A 19,249-nucleotide genomic window follows, 5' to 3' on the forward strand; every position below is an offset into this window, starting at 1 on the left:
CTGCCACCTTTAACTTGGAGTCTTTCTTCATGCGTTGTTTTTTAAAAAACTTATTTTTACTGAATAAGAAGTAATATACTCTCACTTCTTAGGGATCTTAGTTCCCCGACCAGGGATCGAACCTGGGCCCTCGGCAGTGAAAGTGCGGAGTCCTAACTGCTGGACCGCCAGGGAAGTCCCTACATTATCCACTTCTATACCATTAACTTCCCGTATCAACTGGCTCATTCCTGTCAACATGTCAAACAGGCTTCGGCAATCCCCATCTTAAGCAAACAAGAGTCCCCACGCTGCCCGGCCCGCCAGCGTTTCTCTTCCCCACCCACAGCTACACTGGAACAATCTCCACTTCCTCGCCTCCCATCCACTCCTCAACCCACTCACAGGCTTCCACCTCAGTCGTGCCGCCAACGTTTCTCTTTCTTGCTAAGGTCACTGATGCTGCCAATCTGCAAATCCAATGGACACTTCGCGCAGTCTTTGCCTAACTAAACCACACTGCAGAATTCAACACTGTTACCCACGCTCCCTCCTTCCGGAAACACTCTTCTCTTGAAATACCCAACAATGCACCACCCTGATTTCTTGCTACCTTTCTGGCCACTCCTGTTTCCTTTGCTTCTTCTGGTTCCTCCTCCTTTTTCCAAATCCTACAGCAGTGGTTTTCAACCCTGGCTGCACATGAGAATCATCTTGGAAGCTTAAAAACAAACAAAACTAACACCTGGGCTCCACCCAGACCCAGATATTCCAACTCTCCAAATCTACTCTAACAGTCAGGGCTCCAAGCCAAGGGCACAGGCTGTGCTCTTGCTCTTCTCCCACCCAGGCTGGGAAAGCTGATCCCGTCCACGCTACCAAGGCCCACACGTCTGTCACTAGCTCAGGGCTCTTCTGTGAGCTCCAGCCTCCTTTGTTCAGCTGCTTTCTCAACACCACCTCCTGGACGTGTCCTGGGACCTCACACCTAACGCATTCCTGTCGTTTCTCTGGGTTGGAACCTCTTGTCGTCCCCCACCTACCCTCTCACTCACGTCACGACCTGGACTCATCCGTGGGACCCCCTCTCCTCATATTCGACATCCGCCAGCCACCGACGCCAAAATACACCTCGTAAATACCCATGGTGCTCCCTGGGCTATGCCAGGCCTCCTACCTGGGCTACAAAGAGAGCCCCCTCGCTTCCAGTCTTTCCTCCCTCTGAGGAGTTCTCTTCCGAGTAACGGGAACTCCCACTTGTGCTTCCACTAAAAATCCCACCTCCTCCGAGGCCTTTGCTGAGCACCTGGTCCCAGTCAGGCCTTTGCTGCTGTGTGTCCCAGAGCCCTGGATGCCTGTCTCCACAACACTATCACAGTGGCTGGCTGTATTTTTACATATGTGGGGTGTTTAGTTTGTTAACATCAGTCTCTTGACATAGTACCTGGTACAAAAAATATTAGATGAACTTAATAATAAACATACAAGTGAAAATATGGTGTAAAAACTCTTCACGTGTGATTTTAGTGGCTGTATAACCGTCTATCATAATGTAATATAATATTTGTACATCTTAATCCATATTTTTGGATTCTTTTCTAGGCTATAGACTCTCAGAAAGGAAATTATTAGGTTAAGTAAATGAACATTTTAAATATTTAAAACATATTTGAAGACCAGAAAATATCAAATTGCTTTTTAAAAAGACTGAAACTATGTACACTGTATGAGAACTTGGATTTCAGCCATGGCTTCTGGCTTGTTTGTTTTATTCTGCTAATTTGTTAGGTGACAATGGTCCCTGGCTTCCCCAGGCCTCCTGTTCGCCCTTAAAGAGCCATGAATGGGAGCCCCGGCTTGGAGGATTTTGAGAGCTGGGTCGCTATCTGAGTCACCTTCAGGTCTCCTTGCCCTTAGGGACCCCAACCATAAATACTAGTTTACTGAATGCATTTACTCAGCCAGTTCTCAAAACTGTCATGTTTGGTGTACTTGGAACCATGAAAATTCTCAATTGGTATCACCCTTTGGGTCTGGCCCAGGGCTGGCCTTGTGGCCACTCTTCTAAGGGGGAGGATACACGAATGACAGGTGACCACTGGCTCTGATAACTGCAGACTCACAGGACAACCCTGCTACCCCGAGGCCAGGGCCTTGCACACACACAGAAGTGCGAGTTTACAGCTGGCCCATGGGGCAGTGGTTCTCAGTCCTCGCCTGTCCTCCCTCCAGTCAGGCTCCTAGTGGCTGAGACGGTTAGTGGAACAAATGGCACATTCCAGCCACACAAGGCAGCCTCTGTGAGGCCGCCACTGCCCACAGAAGCTCCGGCCTTAGACGCGCCTGTGCCAGAACGAACCCCGCCTGGGGCCGAGGGGGTTGGAGTTATTTGCTCTCAATTCTGGCCCCACTTTGTGGGAGGCCCACCTGTGATGAGAGTGTGAACAAGCAGACAGAGGAAGGGGTCCACGTTCCCATCCCAGCCCTTCTAAGAAGATGCTACAAAAGCAGTACCCGGACCACAAAACCCCACGGGGACATCGGATGGGTTCTAGGATTTTTACCACAAACCACCCCTCCCCTTTCTCATTCTTTGCCTCCTAAGCCCTCTTTCTGATTTCTTCTCCTTTGAATCTCTCCGTTCCCACTGACACCTGTTTTTGGATGCGGCCACTCAAACCTTTCACATACACACTTGTTTTCCTCCAAACAAAAGATCACTCTGCCCCGTGCCACACCCTGTCCCACGACACCCACTCTCACCTCATCTACTTTTTTTTTTTTTTTTTGCGGTATGCAGGCCCCTCACTGTTGTGGCCTCTCCCGTTGCGGAGCACAGGCTCCGGACGTGCAGGCCCAGGGGCCATGGCTCACGGGCCCAGCCGCTCCATGGCACGTGGGATCCTCCCGGACCGGGGCACGAACCCGTGTCCCCTGCATCAGCAGGCGGACTGTCAGCCACTGCACCACCGGGGAAGCCCCTCACCTCATCTACTTTTAAATCCATCTTTTTTGTCTTCCAGAATGAATTCAGGATCTGCCTCTTCCCTCCACTTCAATCTCCAGACAAATCTCTAGAGAGTGATGATGGCTTAGGGTTTCTCTGAAACACGCCAGCACTTATTTTTCCTCAGGGTCCTGCCTCTTCTGGAAGTTACCTCTGCTCTCACTCCATGGGGCCGACATGCCTGCATGTGATTCTGGACCTCCTCCTGGTGCCAGAGTCGATGACATTACTTCATACAAGACCTGGCTGTTGGCCCCAGTGAGTTCTCCTGCTAGATTATCCTCCTTTTTCAAAAGACAGGATCACCCATGACATCTGGCTACAAAGGACAAGGATCTCCTCCCACGGAAGACCTTCAAGGGAAGTGATGCAAGGCCAAGGGCAATTCCAAAGAACGAACCACACCCCGAAAGCACTGCCGTGCAAGTGTGAGGGCTGCTGAGCGGCCGCTGGGGAAGGGACGGCTCCCCACGCAGACGGACACAGCAGCTGGCGTGTCCTGGGCCACTGGAACCTGCCGGTCAGCATGCCAAGCCCTGGCTATCAGTACCAGTTTTGTTTCACGGATGAGAAAGCGGGCCTCCAAAAGGCCGAGTAATAAAAACCACAGGGCGAGGACGCAGAGAAGCCAGGGTTCAAGCGCTGGCAGCCCAACGCTGGCGTCTGCACCCGAGCCCGCGGCCAGGCCGGCCTGCGCTTCTCCACCGCCTCGCCTCACTGCCTCGTCTGGACCCCGCCCCACACACTGGAGGATGCTTCGGGTAAAGTCCGTGTCTGTCCCTGTCCTTCCATGCACCGGCCACAGGACCAGGGACGTGGCCCTCCTCTGGGAGCTCGAGGCTCACCCGCACCAGCATCCCGACAAGGGAACGCCTTTCTGCCAGTTTTGGTTCTGTTTCCCGCAAAGAGTGAGGTGACGCTCGGTCGCGTCAAAAGCTCCCCGAGACAATGACCGCAACGGCATTCCTAGCTCAGCCGCTAGGGCCACTGGCGATCAAGGAGGCCCCAGGCAGGTCCCAGCACCTGCAGGCTTCCCTGAGGCACTCAGCCTGCTAACACAGCCCTCCGGGGCCCACGGTGGGTTGTAACAGCCCGTGCCGCCTGGCAGCCACTCACCGGCACTGGGGTCCGCAGGCGCCTCGCCCTCTTCTGAGTCCTCTTGCTCCTGCATGGCTGGCCTCTCCCCGCGCTCCATCTGAGACATGAGGTCTGGTTTGGAAATTGCATAGTCTGCGCAGGAGGAAGCAAAGAAGATATCCTATGGGATGAGTTCGCATTGGATGCTACAAAGATGTCACCTGTGTGAGTGCGACATCGGGAGCAGTTGCCCTACCCAAGGCCGGCAATGCTGCAGAAGGAAGCGCCAAGTTTCCAGCCCTTCTCCTCGGTGCACACAGAGTGGGTGTGCGCACGCGTGTGTGTGTATGTGTGTGTGTGTTAACTGCGCCCTGGGTCCTCCCAGCGGCACCAGCTCTGGGGCACCACTTGCCCACTGATGGAAACTGGTCATCTGTGGCTCACAGGTGGCCAATGCCAGCTCAGGTTTTCATGACAAAGGGAGAAGATATTTGAAATTTTATAAATTAAAAAACTGATCTTGATAAAATATAGAAGCCATGAAACAAAACACTGATAGGTTTTTTTTTTTTACATTACAAAAAGTTAAAGTTCTTTGGAAATAAATTTAAAAGATAAAGAAACTTGGAGAAAATAGTATCACACACACACATTTGTAAAAAATAAGGCAAAGGATTAATGTCCGTAATTATATATAAAGAGCCTCTACAGTTAGTAAAATAAAAAATCAAAGATATGAATGGGTAATTCGTAGAAAATATGCAAATGGCCAATAAACATATTAAAAGATGCACAAGCTCCCTGATCATCAAAGGGATACACGTTACAAGAATGCGGCGTCATTTTTCACCATCAGAAAAGACGAATCTTTACAATAGGAGAACCTCAGTTCCGGCCCGGGTGTGGAGATGGCGTTGTCACACTCTGTTACGTGAACATACACAGCCCTGGGTAGGGCCCGTGGAAGTGCCCGTGACATTGTAAACGACACCCTCTTTCCTCCGCAAACCCACCTCCTGGAATGCATCCCACTGAAATACTCGCGGAAGAGCACAGATAGAGATGCTGATTGCAACCCTCTGTGGCAGTGAGAAGAGGGACTCAGGCTGCTGCGCGTCGATAGTTCTCTATCAACAGCCCAACGGTTCAGCGGGAACACTGCACTGTCTTTCGAGCAGGCCTCCGCGCTGACATGAAAAGCTGTCTCTGACTACTGTTAGGTAAAATAAGTGAAGGATCCTATTTGTGCAAACCACAAACCGCGTGTGCACGCGTGCAGCAAAATGATGAGAAACAATATCGGCCCAAGGGTTCACGGTGGTTACCTCTGGGGAGCGGTGCTGGCTGGGGGTGGGGATTGCTCTTGCTCTTTGTTTTACAAATCTAAATTGTTCCATTTTCACAATTATGTATATACTTTAAAAAGAACAGAAAAAAATAAGAAGTTACCCCATGGAGAGGTATATATGTATAAAATTAACAATTCCAGCAAGGATCAGATTTTCTATACAGCAGCTTATTTAATGTTTTTCTAATTTTTTTTGTGCCCAAAGAGTTCCCCATATCGGAGAAAAGGAAACATATAAGACTAAAGCCTATTTTCCCAGGTCCTCATCCTCAAATACTCCCATTAGCGAAAACAAGACTCCACCGACTGTGGGGTATGAGAGATCCCAGTGAAATCGCGACTCCCTGGCAGGGACCTAGGACGACCGTTTACTCCCCAGGTCATACCTCGTCTCTGCACGAGCGGGATGAGAACCTGGGGGACGTAAGCTCTCAATCGACGACAGTGTTCAGCCACCTAGGCGGCCTATCAGGAGGGCTGGCACCTGTCCTAGCTCCCACACGGGCAAGGTGTGAGGATTAAATGTCATTCTCATAAAGCACCTCACACTGTGCTTAATAATAGTTTGCTGGACAAACTAATTTCAAGATATATATATATATATATATGTGTGTGTGTGTATGTATGTATATATATGTATATAGGGGCCATGGGGAAAATAATATAAAGGTGAGAGACTGCTGACGTCTGAGTCTGTCCCCTGGCCCCCGCGGGTAGAGGGGGGGGTCTCTGCTTACGAGCTGTGCTGATCTGTGCTGTGCTGAGGTATGTGGGTATATGGGTGTCTGCTCTCATTTGCTGTGCTCTCGAAAATTGTCTCTGGGAGTTCAGAGCTCCCGGGACTCCTAAGGAACCCCCAGCTAGCAGGCGGGAAGCCGCGGGCAGCGAAGCCGTCTCCTTACCCATGGAAACCAGAGACTCGTAGTTGCCCCGCATCACGTTCTTGTACAGCTCCTTCTGCCACTCGGACAGGTTCCCCCACTCCTGCTCCGAGAAATGGACGGCCACGTCGTCAAACGTCACAGGGACCTGAAACCACACAACAAGCTCAGCTCGGACCAATGGGAAGGCATCACGGGCCCTCAGCCGCCAGATCTGAAGGTTGCCAATGGCTCTGGCCCCCTGGGCCTGTTTCAAAACTCTTAGGACTGGAGTGGGAAAGGCCCAGAGGCCGAGCTGTGGGTTTTCACCAAGGACCTCTCTAGAAATCAGGAGGCTTCAGCCACTGTCCTGGCCCGAGAGAGTCGGGGCCCCGTGATGTCTGGTCCTTTCCCTCTCTAACAGGACAGTCCTTACTGCTGTAAAGTGTGGACCAGCAGCAATGGCACCACTGGGGAATGCTAGAAATGCAGGCTCCCAGGCCCCCCTCGAGACTCACTAATTCAGATTCAGCCTTTAGTAAGATCCCCGGGTGATTCCTGTACACAATACAATCTGCAGAGTGCTGGCCTAGGCAACACGGTCCACGCGTTTTCCCTCCATGAGGCTGTGAAAAGGGGCCGTGGCATAAAAGAACAGGAAGAAAACCAGTTCACGTTTAAGTGCTTTCCTCTGGGAAACAATACAAAAATCTAACCATCCTCTGTTTCTTTAGGATACCTCTGGAAATCATATTTTTACTGGCGTTAACGTGATTTATGAGTTTACTGATAAAAATGCTGAGCAGGACACCGCCCTGTAACATTTCACCACGTCCTCCCTCCACCTCCACGGGGAACCACACAGGTTCACACTTGTCCACAGCTCGACCACTTGGCCTTCAATTTGCCTTTTATCCTCAGACATCACAGACTGAACGCCTTCTACACTGACAGCCCCCATCACTAGGTCGTCTCTCTAATCTATAGCCTATGCTTTTATCAACAGGAGAAATCATTTGGTTTTGCTGCGTCCTGTTCTCAGCAATGTGAAGTTGGTGACTAGGTATCATCATACTGTTTTCCTTCTTAACCACGGCTTTCCCTTTCTTTGATATTAAATTCCTAAAACACATTCCAGTCCCGGTCACTCCTCGGGAAGCCCCGGTTGGGATAAAGTTACCTTGGGAACTTCTCCATTGCTGCCCGGGGGCAGCCGTAGAATCCAGAAGTTTCTGTTCTTCAGCAGGTTCTCCATGTTCTCCAGCCGCCTCTGCAGCAGCCCGTACTCCTGCAGCAGGGTCCCCAGCACCACCCATTTGCTCTCCAGGTGGTTTGCAAACTCCACGGCCGTCTTCTCACAGTCGGCTATCTTTTTCTCATTTGTCCCAGTCCTGCCCTCCAGGGTCAGGAGCCGCATGGCTTGGGCCTCCAGTTTCCTCTCCACCGCTTGGACGGCAGCCCACACGGCCAAGCGGGTGATCTCCGCCGTTGGGAGTGGTGTGTCCTTCTGGGCCGCAGAAGAGATCTGGAAGGGGGTGTCCTTTTGGGAAACCGGGCTCTGGAGCAGGGGGTCCATGTCAGTCTCGGGAACTGTGGGGGAAAGGGTCAAGGGGTCTCTCTCGGGAACTTCGGGGGAGTGGAGTGGGGCTTCTTGATGATGGGTGGAGTGGGAGAGAAGCGAGATCTCTGGTTCAGCAGCAGCTGGGGGTAGATACGGGGCCTCTTCTTGGGAAGTCAGGGGGCCCTGGATCTGAGTCTCTTGCTCGGAAGCGGCAGGATACAGGAGTGAGGGTCCCTTCTGGAGCACATGCGGCATTCGGCCAGAAGTCTGTTGCTTGGGAGCGCTGGGAGTCTGGGGTAGGGAGCCTTGCCGGGGAATGGCGGGAGACAGAGAAGGAACTTCTTTGGGGGGAAGAACGTGGGATTGGAACAGAGTTTCTCGAGGGAGTCCAGCAGGGGCCTGACGCGGGGTTTCCTCTTGCACAACGTTGGGGAATGACAGAGGTGAGGAGCGTTGGGTCTCCATGTCCAGCTGCTGGACCTGTGTTCCAGAAAGAAAGGACAGGACTGAAGGCCAGAGTCTCCAGCTGGCAAATAAATCCCCCAAAATAAGCACCTACATTAAAAGGGCTTCAGGCTTCGCAGCAATAAGATACGTTCCATGGACATGGATCTCTTCTTGAGACCCTAGCATTGATCTACACATCAATGACAACTGCTAAGAACAACAAATAAAAGAGGGCTATGCCACCCTCTGCTTCTACAGCGCCATCTCCTTTTTCACAACATACACTGCACAGGTGTCATCTCGTGAGTAGTGGTGTGGAGAGGAGGAAGGATACTGGCCTTGAATCAGAACACTTGGCGTTCAGTCCTGTCTACACCAATGCTGCCCGGGTTACCCTGGCCCAATTATTCAACTCCTCTGTTCTCAGCGACCTCAGCCACCAAATAAGGGTCATTAACACCTGACCCAGCTGCTGCCTCACTGAGTTCTTCGAGCATTGAGCGTTACATAGAATAAAACTTTGAAAAACAACAGAGCAGAATTTTGTCAATGCCAGGCTAGCCTAAGACTGCCAGCAAGCTGGGGCTGGTTCTGTCAAGGCACTTACCCCGAAGGTGAGCTTGACATCCAGTCCCACCGCTTCTACTTGTATTATCAGGCAGTCGTGGTACCCATGCTCTTTCCCTCACTTTGTCCAACAGCGATGACACACAAGTACCTTAAGCTTCCCAGACTCCTTGATAAAATCTGCACTGTTGACTTAATAACATTTCTCAAAGGGTTGATATGGTAGAGGTTTGCCTTTGAGGCACGCTCAGTGGACCCAGCCCCTGCTGGAGAGGCTGAACGGGCTACCGTGCATTCAGGCTGGCTCCTGCTACACACAGAGAAGACAGACAGACAGACACTGAGACAGGTGTGGGAGTGGCCATTCAGACTCTCCTGAGGGAGCCAAGGTTCCCGGGGCTGATGGTCCCCGGCGGGTAGGTGGACCCTGGCCATCCGGAGTCCTCCCCATGGCTCATGAGCTGGGGAAAGAGGAGGAAAGGAGGCCTGGAAGGACCAGAAGCAAAGCTGAAGTCAACCAGTTCTGAGAGCTGTGTCAAGGTTGGTGGGGACCAGAACCAGAATAAAGACCGAGTCCTTCAATTACTTGAAGGGGGTTTCAATTATTCACACTCTCCCCATTCCCCACCTTGCCATGTCCATGTTCAGGGAGTGCTTGTGTCATCAAAGAAGTGAAGCCAAGGTCTTCTGAGTGACCAGCTCTGTAACTGTCTATCCAGAATGTCAGCATGTTTACTGGAACTGAACGGAGTTTCTTCCATATCAATGTTTGTCCATTCCCTCATACCCTTCCTTCGCTCAATCTGCTGAATGGCCGATTACTGTGTGCCATACAGAAGTGGGCTTTAAAGTAACTGAAATGTCCCTTTTCTTCGTTTGAAAATTAGCATATTCCTGGTGTCCACTCTGAAATACAGTACGTGCCCAACAAATGTCTACTGGACGAATAGTATAAATGACCGGGTTACAAAGAAATTATTAGAGTTAATAATGAAGTGCCTTGCGTCATCTATCAAAGACTCATCTAAACCTATTTATACCTTCTGTTGCTTTCTTTCTTTCATTTGTTCATTCATTCACTTATGTGTAGCTTAACTGAGACAGCATCACGCTTTTAAGACAAGGATGGAAGATTTAAGGCCTTGTTCAGGCAAAAGGTTTTTGAGATGGTACGACCCAATAGCTTTGCAGGGAACCAGATGTGAGGGCTAATTAGTCAGCCCTGACAACTCTCTGGCATTTATGCGCCATGAACTGTGTTTTAAAGGATTATCTAATTTACTCTCCACAAAACCCTATAAACAGGGACCACTAGAATTCTTATCCACACTTAGCACAGGAAGTTGTGGAGGCTTGGAGAGGCCAAGTAACTGGCCCAACGTCACACAGCAGTCTGGCTCCAGAGCCTGGGCTTCCGCCTACACTGTAGGTCGCCTCTAGGCCTCATCTGTCAGATGAGACAGCTGGTCAGTATGTGTTCTGAATCCTCTTTACCTCTAAGATTCGGAGGCTTGGAGATTAAACAAAGACCTGTGGGAAGGTCCTGCCCATAGACGTTTCCATCTAATGCTGGGGTCAGGGACCCCTTTGAAAAGCTGATGAAAACTATGGATTCTCCCCCTCAAAAAACACACATGGGCACATACGCCAAATCCTGCGAACACTTTCAAGGGAATCACAGAGCCCTGAAACTGAAGGCTTGTCGACAACTAAGCCACCTCTCAACTCTTCACAGGCGAGGGCAAGGCTGGACGACCTCTGGGATAGGAGCCTCAGACACAGGGAAAGTGACGAGCGTAATGCAACACAACAGGCACATGTATGGCCCCGTCCTCAGAGGGGGATTAGGGTATTTGCCCACAACTAGTAGGAGGAAGGGGAAATCCCCAGGGGCCAAGTTAGTCCCCCTGAGTAATACAGGGGCTTAACTGAAACAATGAAGAGAAGCTTCAGGACAGTAAATTACGCCATTAGCGCAAGACATCTTTGCTAACTAGTCTACTCAGAGCTCAAAGGAAAATACCAGTTCTTTGCTCTCTATTATTAGACCGTCTCTGTCCATTTCTGGATTTGGAGGACTGTAGAGCAATGAGGGGCCACAGGAGCACATCCCCTCCGCCACCCCCAAATAAAAGCCCCTTGCTGTAATTTCACCAGTCCCAGTAAACCTGTGGCTTGATACCACCCTAAGCAGAAAGAAATGGCCAAAGAGAGGAATGGAGCTGTAAATATAAAATGTGAGATTAACAAGCCTGCATTCGCAAACTCTTGGGGGCAGGGGGAGAATTCTTCTGGTTCTCATTTCACAGGATTTAACCCACCTTCCCTACCCCATGTATCCTAAGAGGATGGAGTCTCCAGGATTCATTCATTGGCAGAAAAATACATAATCACACCTGACTTATAAAGAAAACCATGCCACTGTCTTGTATGACCCAGTGTGGTTCACCCAGAATTATATACCTACCATTCAAGGGTCCTGGAGATCTAAGCATTTAAAAATCATTTTATTTTATTTTCCCAAGAGTTTTATTATTCATATTATCATTATCATTCTTATTATTATGATCATTTTTTGTAAGACCTGAGAGGCTCTTTAGAAAGTCCTATATCCCGACCCCTTCCTGCACACAACAGGAAACTGAGGCTCAGGGCACTGCCCCCCATGCAGCAATCCTCCTCACAACACGGCTACTGCATCTCAAAGAGCAGGTCTGAGGGGAGACTTTGAGACTGATTTTTAAGAATGGTCCACTGAAGAGGCAAACCAGCCCCCAAACCCTTAGTAGCTTGCTCCCCAGACCCCATCCGTCTGGACACCCAGAATTCAACCGGGTCCCCCGGACGCAGAGACTGGAGGCCGAGGCGCCCGAGCCCGAGGGTCACCTGCTCCTCACACCGGGGACGCTCGGCTGGGCGCTGCCCAGCCTCCCAAACGGCCGTCACCTCCCCCCCGACGGGCCGCGTCGCCCGCGCGCCGGCCCCGGCCCCCACCCCAGGGGAGGCCCCCGCCAGGGCCGCCCCCTCCCCGTCCAGGCCCGCGGCCCGGAGGCAGGTATTTTTGCGGACGCGCGCGCCGAGCCATGGTTGACTCGCTACGTGACCTTGGGGCAGGCAGGGCCGGTCGCCGCCAGGTGTCCGTGCCTCAGTGTCTCCGTTCTGCGAAATGGGGAGAGCCGCGTCAGCGCCGCGCTCCGGCCGCGAGAGTCTCGGCGGGGCCGAGCTCTGCGGAAAACGTGCGGCGGCAACCCCGACGGACGCAGCGCCGGCTCCGCAGAGAACGAGGCGCGCCGCCCGGGTGCCCGCCTCCGGGCCCGCGTGCGTGCCAGGCCACAAGCGTCCCCTCAGCCGCGCCCGGACGGCGGACGGCTCCCCGCGCGTAGCCCCCGCCCCCACCTAGCAGGGGCGCGCGAGACCTCCGATTCCCCCGCCCCCACGTCGCGGCGTTTCCGTCCCTTACCGAGACCCCAGGCCGGGCCGCCGAGCCCGGGACGCGCAGGCCGTCCCCAGGGCCCCGAGTCCGCGCGTCCGTGCGCGCGCGGGCCGCCCTCACCGGAGCCGGGGCCGCCTCGGCCATGGCCCTGTGCTGTCCGGCCCGGGCCGGAGTCGCCGCCGCCGCCGCCGCCGCCGCGCGGCCCCACGCAGGCCGGCCCCTGGGCTCTCCGCAGGCGGCGCCGGCCCGGCCCGGCCTTCCCCGCCCGGGCTCTCGCGGCCGTCGGGCCCGGCCTGCGCGGGGCGGGCGGGGACGGAGCGGCCGAGCCCGGCGGCGGCGTCGGAGCGGGTCGCGCGGCGGTGCGGGCGGCCCGGCGGGCTGCGCCCCGGCCGCGAGCTGGGCCCCGGCCCTCAGCACCGGCCCCTCTGCGGCCGCGGCTGCGACCCCGGCTCCGGCCCCGGCCCCGGCTGCGAGCTGCGCTGCCGTCCCGGCGCCTCTTCAGCAGGGGAGCTGCACAGCAGCTGCCATGTTGATACAAACTGCATCCTGGGAGGCATGTCCCTCTCAGGCCGTTTAAAGAGAAACACTCCGAGGCTCGTCGGAGGCTGCAGGAACCCAGACAGCTCCATCTACAGCCGGTAGGAGCGAACAGTGTCGAGCGAGCAGCCAGGCGGCGACGGACACGCCCTGAGCCCCGGGCCAGCCCGTCGTGCCGCCCGGGCCGAACCGCTCGGGCCTCCCACCCCCCGGGGCCCCCGGCCTCTCACCTGGGGTCCTCGCCTCCTCGGGCACCCTAGGGCGAGACCCGGAGGCAGGAGAATGGAGGAGAAATAACAGCGCGCGGCCGAGGCGACGTGCTGGGGTCTGGAGGCGGCTTGATTGGCTCCGACAGCCTTCCAACCGCCGGATCCTCCCGCTCCTCTCAAACCCAGAACCCGGGTCGTTCCCTTTCAAAACCTGCGCTCACAAAGGGATCTAAAAAACCCGTCACACTAAAGAAAGCTCGGAGTTCATGTGACCGGCTCCGTGCAGCCCCGGTTCCAGGGGAGCAAGGGGGTTGGGTGCTTTTGTGAAACGCCCGAGTGTTGTTTTCGACCTGAAAGGACAGAATGCCGAGAATCAGAGAGAGAGCTGGGGCTGGAGGGGGCAGACCCGGCGTCTGGGAGGAAACTGAGGCCGGGGGCGGGGTGGGGGGGGAAGTGACTTGTTTACCCCAAGTTGCTCCTTCGGTCCCTTGTAGGAATGCTCTTTCTAACCAGCAGAGCGATCCCAAAAGGAATGGGAGAGCCTGGAGCTGGCGACTCCCTTTCCTGGACGGGTTCACTTATACACATTTTTAGGGAGTACGTACAAGGTGGCATGAACGGGTAATGACCTGAAAAAGAAAGTATAAGCAGGCCTCCTGGTTACAAGTGATGAAAACCCAACTGGAACTAACTTAAGAAGAGACAAAAGTAGACTATATTTGTTCACCTAAAGGCACGGGGGGGCGTGGTGGTCCCGCCCAGGGCACTTGCCCTGGGAGGCAACAGGAGCAAGACTTGGTCTGCTGTCGGCTCAGATCTCTCTTTAAAAATGGAAAGTAACGGGTAGAGAGAAGGCCGGGGCCACCCAATCCTTTCCCTTCCCTTCCCGGTGCTTCTCCTACCACGTGTCAGTAAACAGTGCATACCGCTGGTTTTGGTATTTTAAATTTTTATGTGAATGATGTACTTCAGTCCATATCCTGTTGGAACTTGCTTTTTTTCGTACATCATTATGTTTTTGAGATAGAGTCATGTTTAAACAAGCATATCTGGCTCATTCGTTTTAACCACTGTATAGTATTTCATTGAATAAATAAACTCCAGTTTACTTTCCATTCTCCAGAGGGGAATCTGCATAAATGTCTCTTTGCCCACCGTGCAGAGCTGCTCTCAGAGGGACACCGAGACACAGAGACGCTCAGTACTGGGGACAGGAGTGCTCTCATCTTCCCTGGGCTCCCCAAAGTGCTCACCAAAGAGAGGGGGCCCAGTGGCATTCCCACCAGCAGTGCCTAGGTCCTGTTTTCAGATCCTTGCCAACACTTACTGATAATGGACTTAAAACCTTTGCCAGCAGGATGAGTGTGAAATGGCAGTTCAGTATATTTTACTTTTTATTTATATTTGATTATAATATAATTATTATAGTATTTCTTCCTGATTATTAAGGAAGTTGAACATCTTTTCATATTTACGAGAGATTTGGTTTCTTCCTCTGTGAATTTTCTCTTCATATCCTTTGCCAGTATTTCTGTTGTGAAGCCTTTTTCTTATTGGTTTATAGGTGTTTAAAATCATATTCCGGACATTAATTCGATCACCAGACACTTAAGGTGATTGCTGATAGGGTTGCATTTAAGTCTCCCATCTTACTTACCATAGTTGTTTTCTGTGTTCCAGACATTCAATGACACTTTTTTCTTTGGCCTGCTTTTGGATTGAGTATTTTTTTTTTTTTAGTAATTCTATTTTCATCACTCACTTATTAGTTATACATCATTTTTAATGGTTGCTCTACATTTTACAATATACATCTTTAATTTTCAACAGCCTGCTTCACGTAAATTATACCACTCCACCTGTGGCGCTTTAACCTCACAGGAATTTATCCACCATCCTTTGTGCTGTTGTAAGCATACATTTTATGTTTCTAGATGTTACCATCTGCATAATTCATTGTAGGTTGTGCACATGGCAAATATCTTCTCCCAGTCTGTCTCTTGTCTTAACATTTTTCATGGTAATATATGTTGCACATTTATTTTTAAATATAATCAAATTTAGTACTTTTATTTTTAGGGTTTGCACTTTTATTTTTTGTTTCTTTTCTTCCCTACCCAATGCCTTAAGGATATGCCTCAATTTTTTATTCTAAGATGTTTACAGTTTAGCTTTTACACAGTTAGATCTTTAACCTAGAATTGAGTCTTTTAGCTTTTAATACAAGTTGCATCTTTACTGAGATATAATTCACAGAGCATTAAATCCATCCACTTAAAGTGTACAATTCAGTGGTTTATTATGCTCACAGAGTTATGCAACCATCACTATAACCTAAATTTAGGATATTTTCATCACTCCAAAAAGAAACCCTGTACCCCATTTGCCCCTAGCCACTCCCACTCAGCCCTAGGTAACCACTAATCCACTTTCCGTCTCTACAGATTTGCCTATTTTGGACATTTCAAATAAACAGAATCATATCATATGTGGTCAGTTGTTACTGGCTTCTTTTACTCACATAAGGTTTTTTAAGGTTCGTCCATGTTGTAGCATGAATAGTATATCATTCCTTGTTACTTCATTGTATGGATAGACCCAATTTTATTTATCAGTTCATCACTTGATAGACATTTGGATTTTTTCCCACTCTTTGACGATTATCAAAAATGCTGCTGTGAACATTTGTGTACAGATTTTTGTGTGGATGGATATTTTCATTTCTCTTGAGTGGAATTCTAAGAGTAGAATTGCTGGGCCAACTATTTAATATATATTTTTATTGGAGGATAATTGCTTTACAATGTTGTGTTAGTTTCTGGTGTACAACGAAGTGAATAAGCTATATGTATATCTAAGGAGCTGCTAAATTGTTTTTCCAAAGAAGCTGCACCACTTCTCATTCCCACCCGCCGTGTAAGAGGGTTCCGATTTCTCCACATCCTCACCAACACTGATTCTCTTTCTTATTATAGCTATCTATGGGTGTGCAGTGGTATCTCACCGTGGTGTTTTTTTTATTTTATTTATTTTATTTTTTTGCGGTACGCGGGCCTCTCACTGCCGGGGCCCCTCCCGCTGCGGAGCACAGGCTCCGGACGCGCAGGCTCAGCGGCCATGGCTCACGGGCCCAGCCGCTCCACAGCATGTGGGATCTTCCCGGACCAGGGCACGAACCCGTGTCCCCTGCATCGGCAGGTGGACTCTCAACCACTGCGCCACCAGGGAAGCCCATCTCACCGTGGTTTTGATTTACATTTCCTTAATGGCTAATGATGTCGAGCATCTTTTTATGTGCATATTGGTCATTTGTATGTCTTCTTTGGAGCCACGTCTATTCAGAACTTTGCCCATTACAATTTTTTTAAATTGTGGTAAAATACACATAAAATTTACAATTTTAACCATTTTTAAGTGTACCTTTCACAGTCAGTATGGACATTCACATTGTTGTATAGCCAATCTCCAGAACTCGTTTGATCTTGCAGAACTAAAACTCCATACCCATCAAACAATTTACTCCCCGTTTCCCCAGCTCCAGCTCTGGGCAACTACCATTCCTCTTTCTGTCTCTATGAATCTGACTATTCTAGGCACCTTATATAAGTAGAATCATACACTACTTGTCTTTTTGTGACTGGTTTATTTTACTTAGCATAATGTCAGCCATCAAGATTCATCCGTGTTGTAGCATGTGTCACAATTTTCTTCCACTTTAGAGGTGAGTAATATTCCATTGTGTGTATAGATCATACTTTGCTGATCCATTCCTCCGTGGAGGGACACTTGGGTTGCTGCCACCTTATGGCTATTGCGAGTCATGCTGCTATGACCATGGCTGCACAAATATCTCTTTGAGACCCTGCTTTCAATTCTTTAGGGCTGTATACTCAGAAGCTGAATTGCTGGATCATAATGGGTTCTATTTTTAATGTTTTGAGGAACCATCATAATGTTTTCCACAGCAGCTGCACCATTATACTTTCCTACCAACAGTGCTCAACAGGTCCAGTTTCTCCACATCTTTACCAACACTTACCATTTTCTGTTTGTTTTGTTTTGTTTCGATAGTAGCCATTCTAACAGGTGTGAGGTGGTATCTGATGGTGCTTTTGATTTGCATTTCCCTAATGATCAGTGATGCTGAGCATTTCTTCTTGTGCTGTTGGCCATTTGTATATCTGCTTTGGAGAAATGTGTATTCAAATCCTTTGCTCATTTTTAAATCACTTTTAAAAAATTGTCCATTTTAAAATTGGGTTGTAAAAGTACTATATATATTCTAGATACAGGTACCTCATCAAATATAATATTCACAAATATTTTCTCCCATTCTGTAGGTTGTATGTTCACTTTATTGAAAGGGTCTTTTGAATCACAAAATATTTTAATTTTGAAGAAATTCAGTTTACCTATTTTTTCTTTTGTTGTTTGTTTTTCTGGTGTCATATCTAAACAACCATTGCCTCATCCAAGGACATGGAGGCTTATGCCCATTTTTCTTCTGAGAGTTTTATAGTTTTGGCTCTTACATTCAGGTCTGTGACTCATTTTCAGTTAATTTTTGTATAAATTGTGAGGCAGGGGTCCAACATCATACCTTTGTATGTGGAAGTCCAGTTGTCCCAGCACCATTTGTTAAGAAGACCATTTATTTACCCCCATTGAGTTGTCGTGGTACTTTTGTCAAAAAAATCAATTGACCATAAATGTGATAATTTATTTTAATTCTATTCCATTGATCTATATCTTATCTTTATACCAGTACACACTGTTTTGATTACTGTCACTTTGTAGTAGTCTTCAAAATCAGAAAGTGTGAGCCCTTCAACTTTGTTCTTTTCTTTCAAGATTGTTTTGGGCTACTCAGGATCCCTTGAATTTCTATGTGAATTTTAGAATGAGCTTATAAATTTCTGGAAATAAGCCATCTGGAATTTTGATGGGACCCAGAAGTCAACTCATCAGCTAATATCCCAGTAAGAGGCTCCTAGGTTAACTACTCTATGATGATTCTTTTCAGATGAATGTAAGATGAGAAATCCAGTATTAATAATTTTGGATTTTCTTTTTGTTTTAATTTAATTTATTTATACAGCAGTTTCCTATTAGTCATCCATTTTATACACATCAGTGTATACATGTGAATCCCAATCGCCCAATTCATCACACCATCACCCCACACCCCGCGGCTTTCCCCTGTTGGTGTCCATACGTTTGATCTCTACATCTGTGTCTCAATTTCTGCCCTGCAAACTGGTTCATCTGTACCATTTTTCTAGGTTCCACATATATGCGTTAATATACAATATTTGTTTTTCTCTTTCTGACTTACTTCACTCTGTATGACAGGCTCTAGATCCATCCACGTCTCTACAAATGACCCAATTTCTTTCCTTTTATGGCTGAGTAATATTCCATTGTATATATGTACCACATCTTCTTTATCCATTCATCTGTCGATGGACATTTACGTTGCTTCCATGACCTGGCTATTGTAAACAGTGCTGAAATGAACATTGAGGTGCATGTGTCTTTTTGAATTATAGTTTTCTCTGGGTATATGCCCAGGAGTGGGATTGCTGGGTCATATGGTAATTCTATTTTTCGTTTTTTGCGGAACTTCCATACTGTTCTCCATAGTGGCTGTGTCAATTTACATTCCCACCAACAGTGCAAGAGGGTTCCCTTTTCTCCACACCCTCTCCAGCATTTGTTGTTTGTAGGTTTTCTGATGATGCCCATTCTAACTGGTGTGAGGTGATACCTCACCGTAGTTTTGATTTGCATTTCTCTAATAATTAGTGATACTGAGCAGCTTGTCACGTGCCTCTTGGCCATCTGTATGTTTTCTTTGGAGAAATGTGTGTTTAGGTCTTCTACCCATTTTTGGATTGGGTTGTTTGTTTTTTTAATATTGAGCTGCATGAGCTGTTTATATATTTTGGAGATTAATCCTTTGTCTGTTGATTCGTTTGCAAATATTTTCTCCCATTCTGAGGGTTGTCTTTTCGTCTTGTTTCTGGTTTCCTTTGCTGTGCAAAAGTTTTTTTTTTTTTTTTTGTGGTACACGGGCCTCTCACTGTTGTGGCCTCTGCGGTTGCGGAGCACAGGCTCCAGAAGTGCAGGCTCAGCGGCCATGGCTCACGGGCCCAGCCACTCTGTGGCATGTGGGATCTTCCCGGACCAGGGCACAAACCCATGTCCCCTGCATTGGCAGGCGG

General features: G+C 49.3%; 1 protein-coding gene and 1 long non-coding RNA gene across 4 annotated transcripts in view; one reads left to right on the top strand and one right to left on the bottom strand.

Annotated features, from left to right (window-relative positions):
- ZNF777 (zinc finger protein 777) overlaps window positions 1-13,373 on the bottom strand; it is a 26,809-nt gene extending 13,436 nt beyond the window's left edge. Inside the window, exons 1-4 of one of the 3 annotated variants that reach the window (XM_067747321.1) lie at window positions 13,047-13,373; window positions 7,452-8,312; window positions 6,314-6,440; window positions 4,103-4,216 (exon numbers count right to left, since the gene is read on the bottom strand). In XM_067747321.1, the coding sequence (XP_067603422.1) occupies window positions 4,103-4,216; window positions 6,314-6,440; window positions 7,452-8,297 (1,087 nt within the window). In that variant the 5' untranslated portion in view covers window positions 8,298-8,312; window positions 13,047-13,373. Of the gene's footprint in view, window positions 1-4,102; window positions 4,217-6,313; window positions 6,441-7,451; window positions 8,313-8,886; window positions 11,736-12,306; window positions 12,462-13,046 lie in introns of those variants that run through there. The other 2 variants (XM_067747320.1, XM_067747323.1) reach the window with 2 other exon arrangements.
- The window catches only part of LOC137229435 (uncharacterized), a 19,498-nt gene continuing 12,746 nt past the window's right edge, over window positions 12,498-19,249 (top strand). Inside the window, exon 1 of the long non-coding RNA XR_010945681.1 lies at window positions 12,498-12,917. This is a non-coding gene — a long non-coding RNA (uncharacterized lncRNA). The remainder of the gene's footprint in view (window positions 12,918-19,249) is intronic.

This window comes from Pseudorca crassidens, chromosome 8 (assembly GCF_039906515.1).
Source record: "Pseudorca crassidens isolate mPseCra1 chromosome 8, mPseCra1.hap1, whole genome shotgun sequence".
NCBI lineage: Eukaryota > Metazoa > Chordata > Mammalia > Artiodactyla > Delphinidae > Pseudorca > Pseudorca crassidens.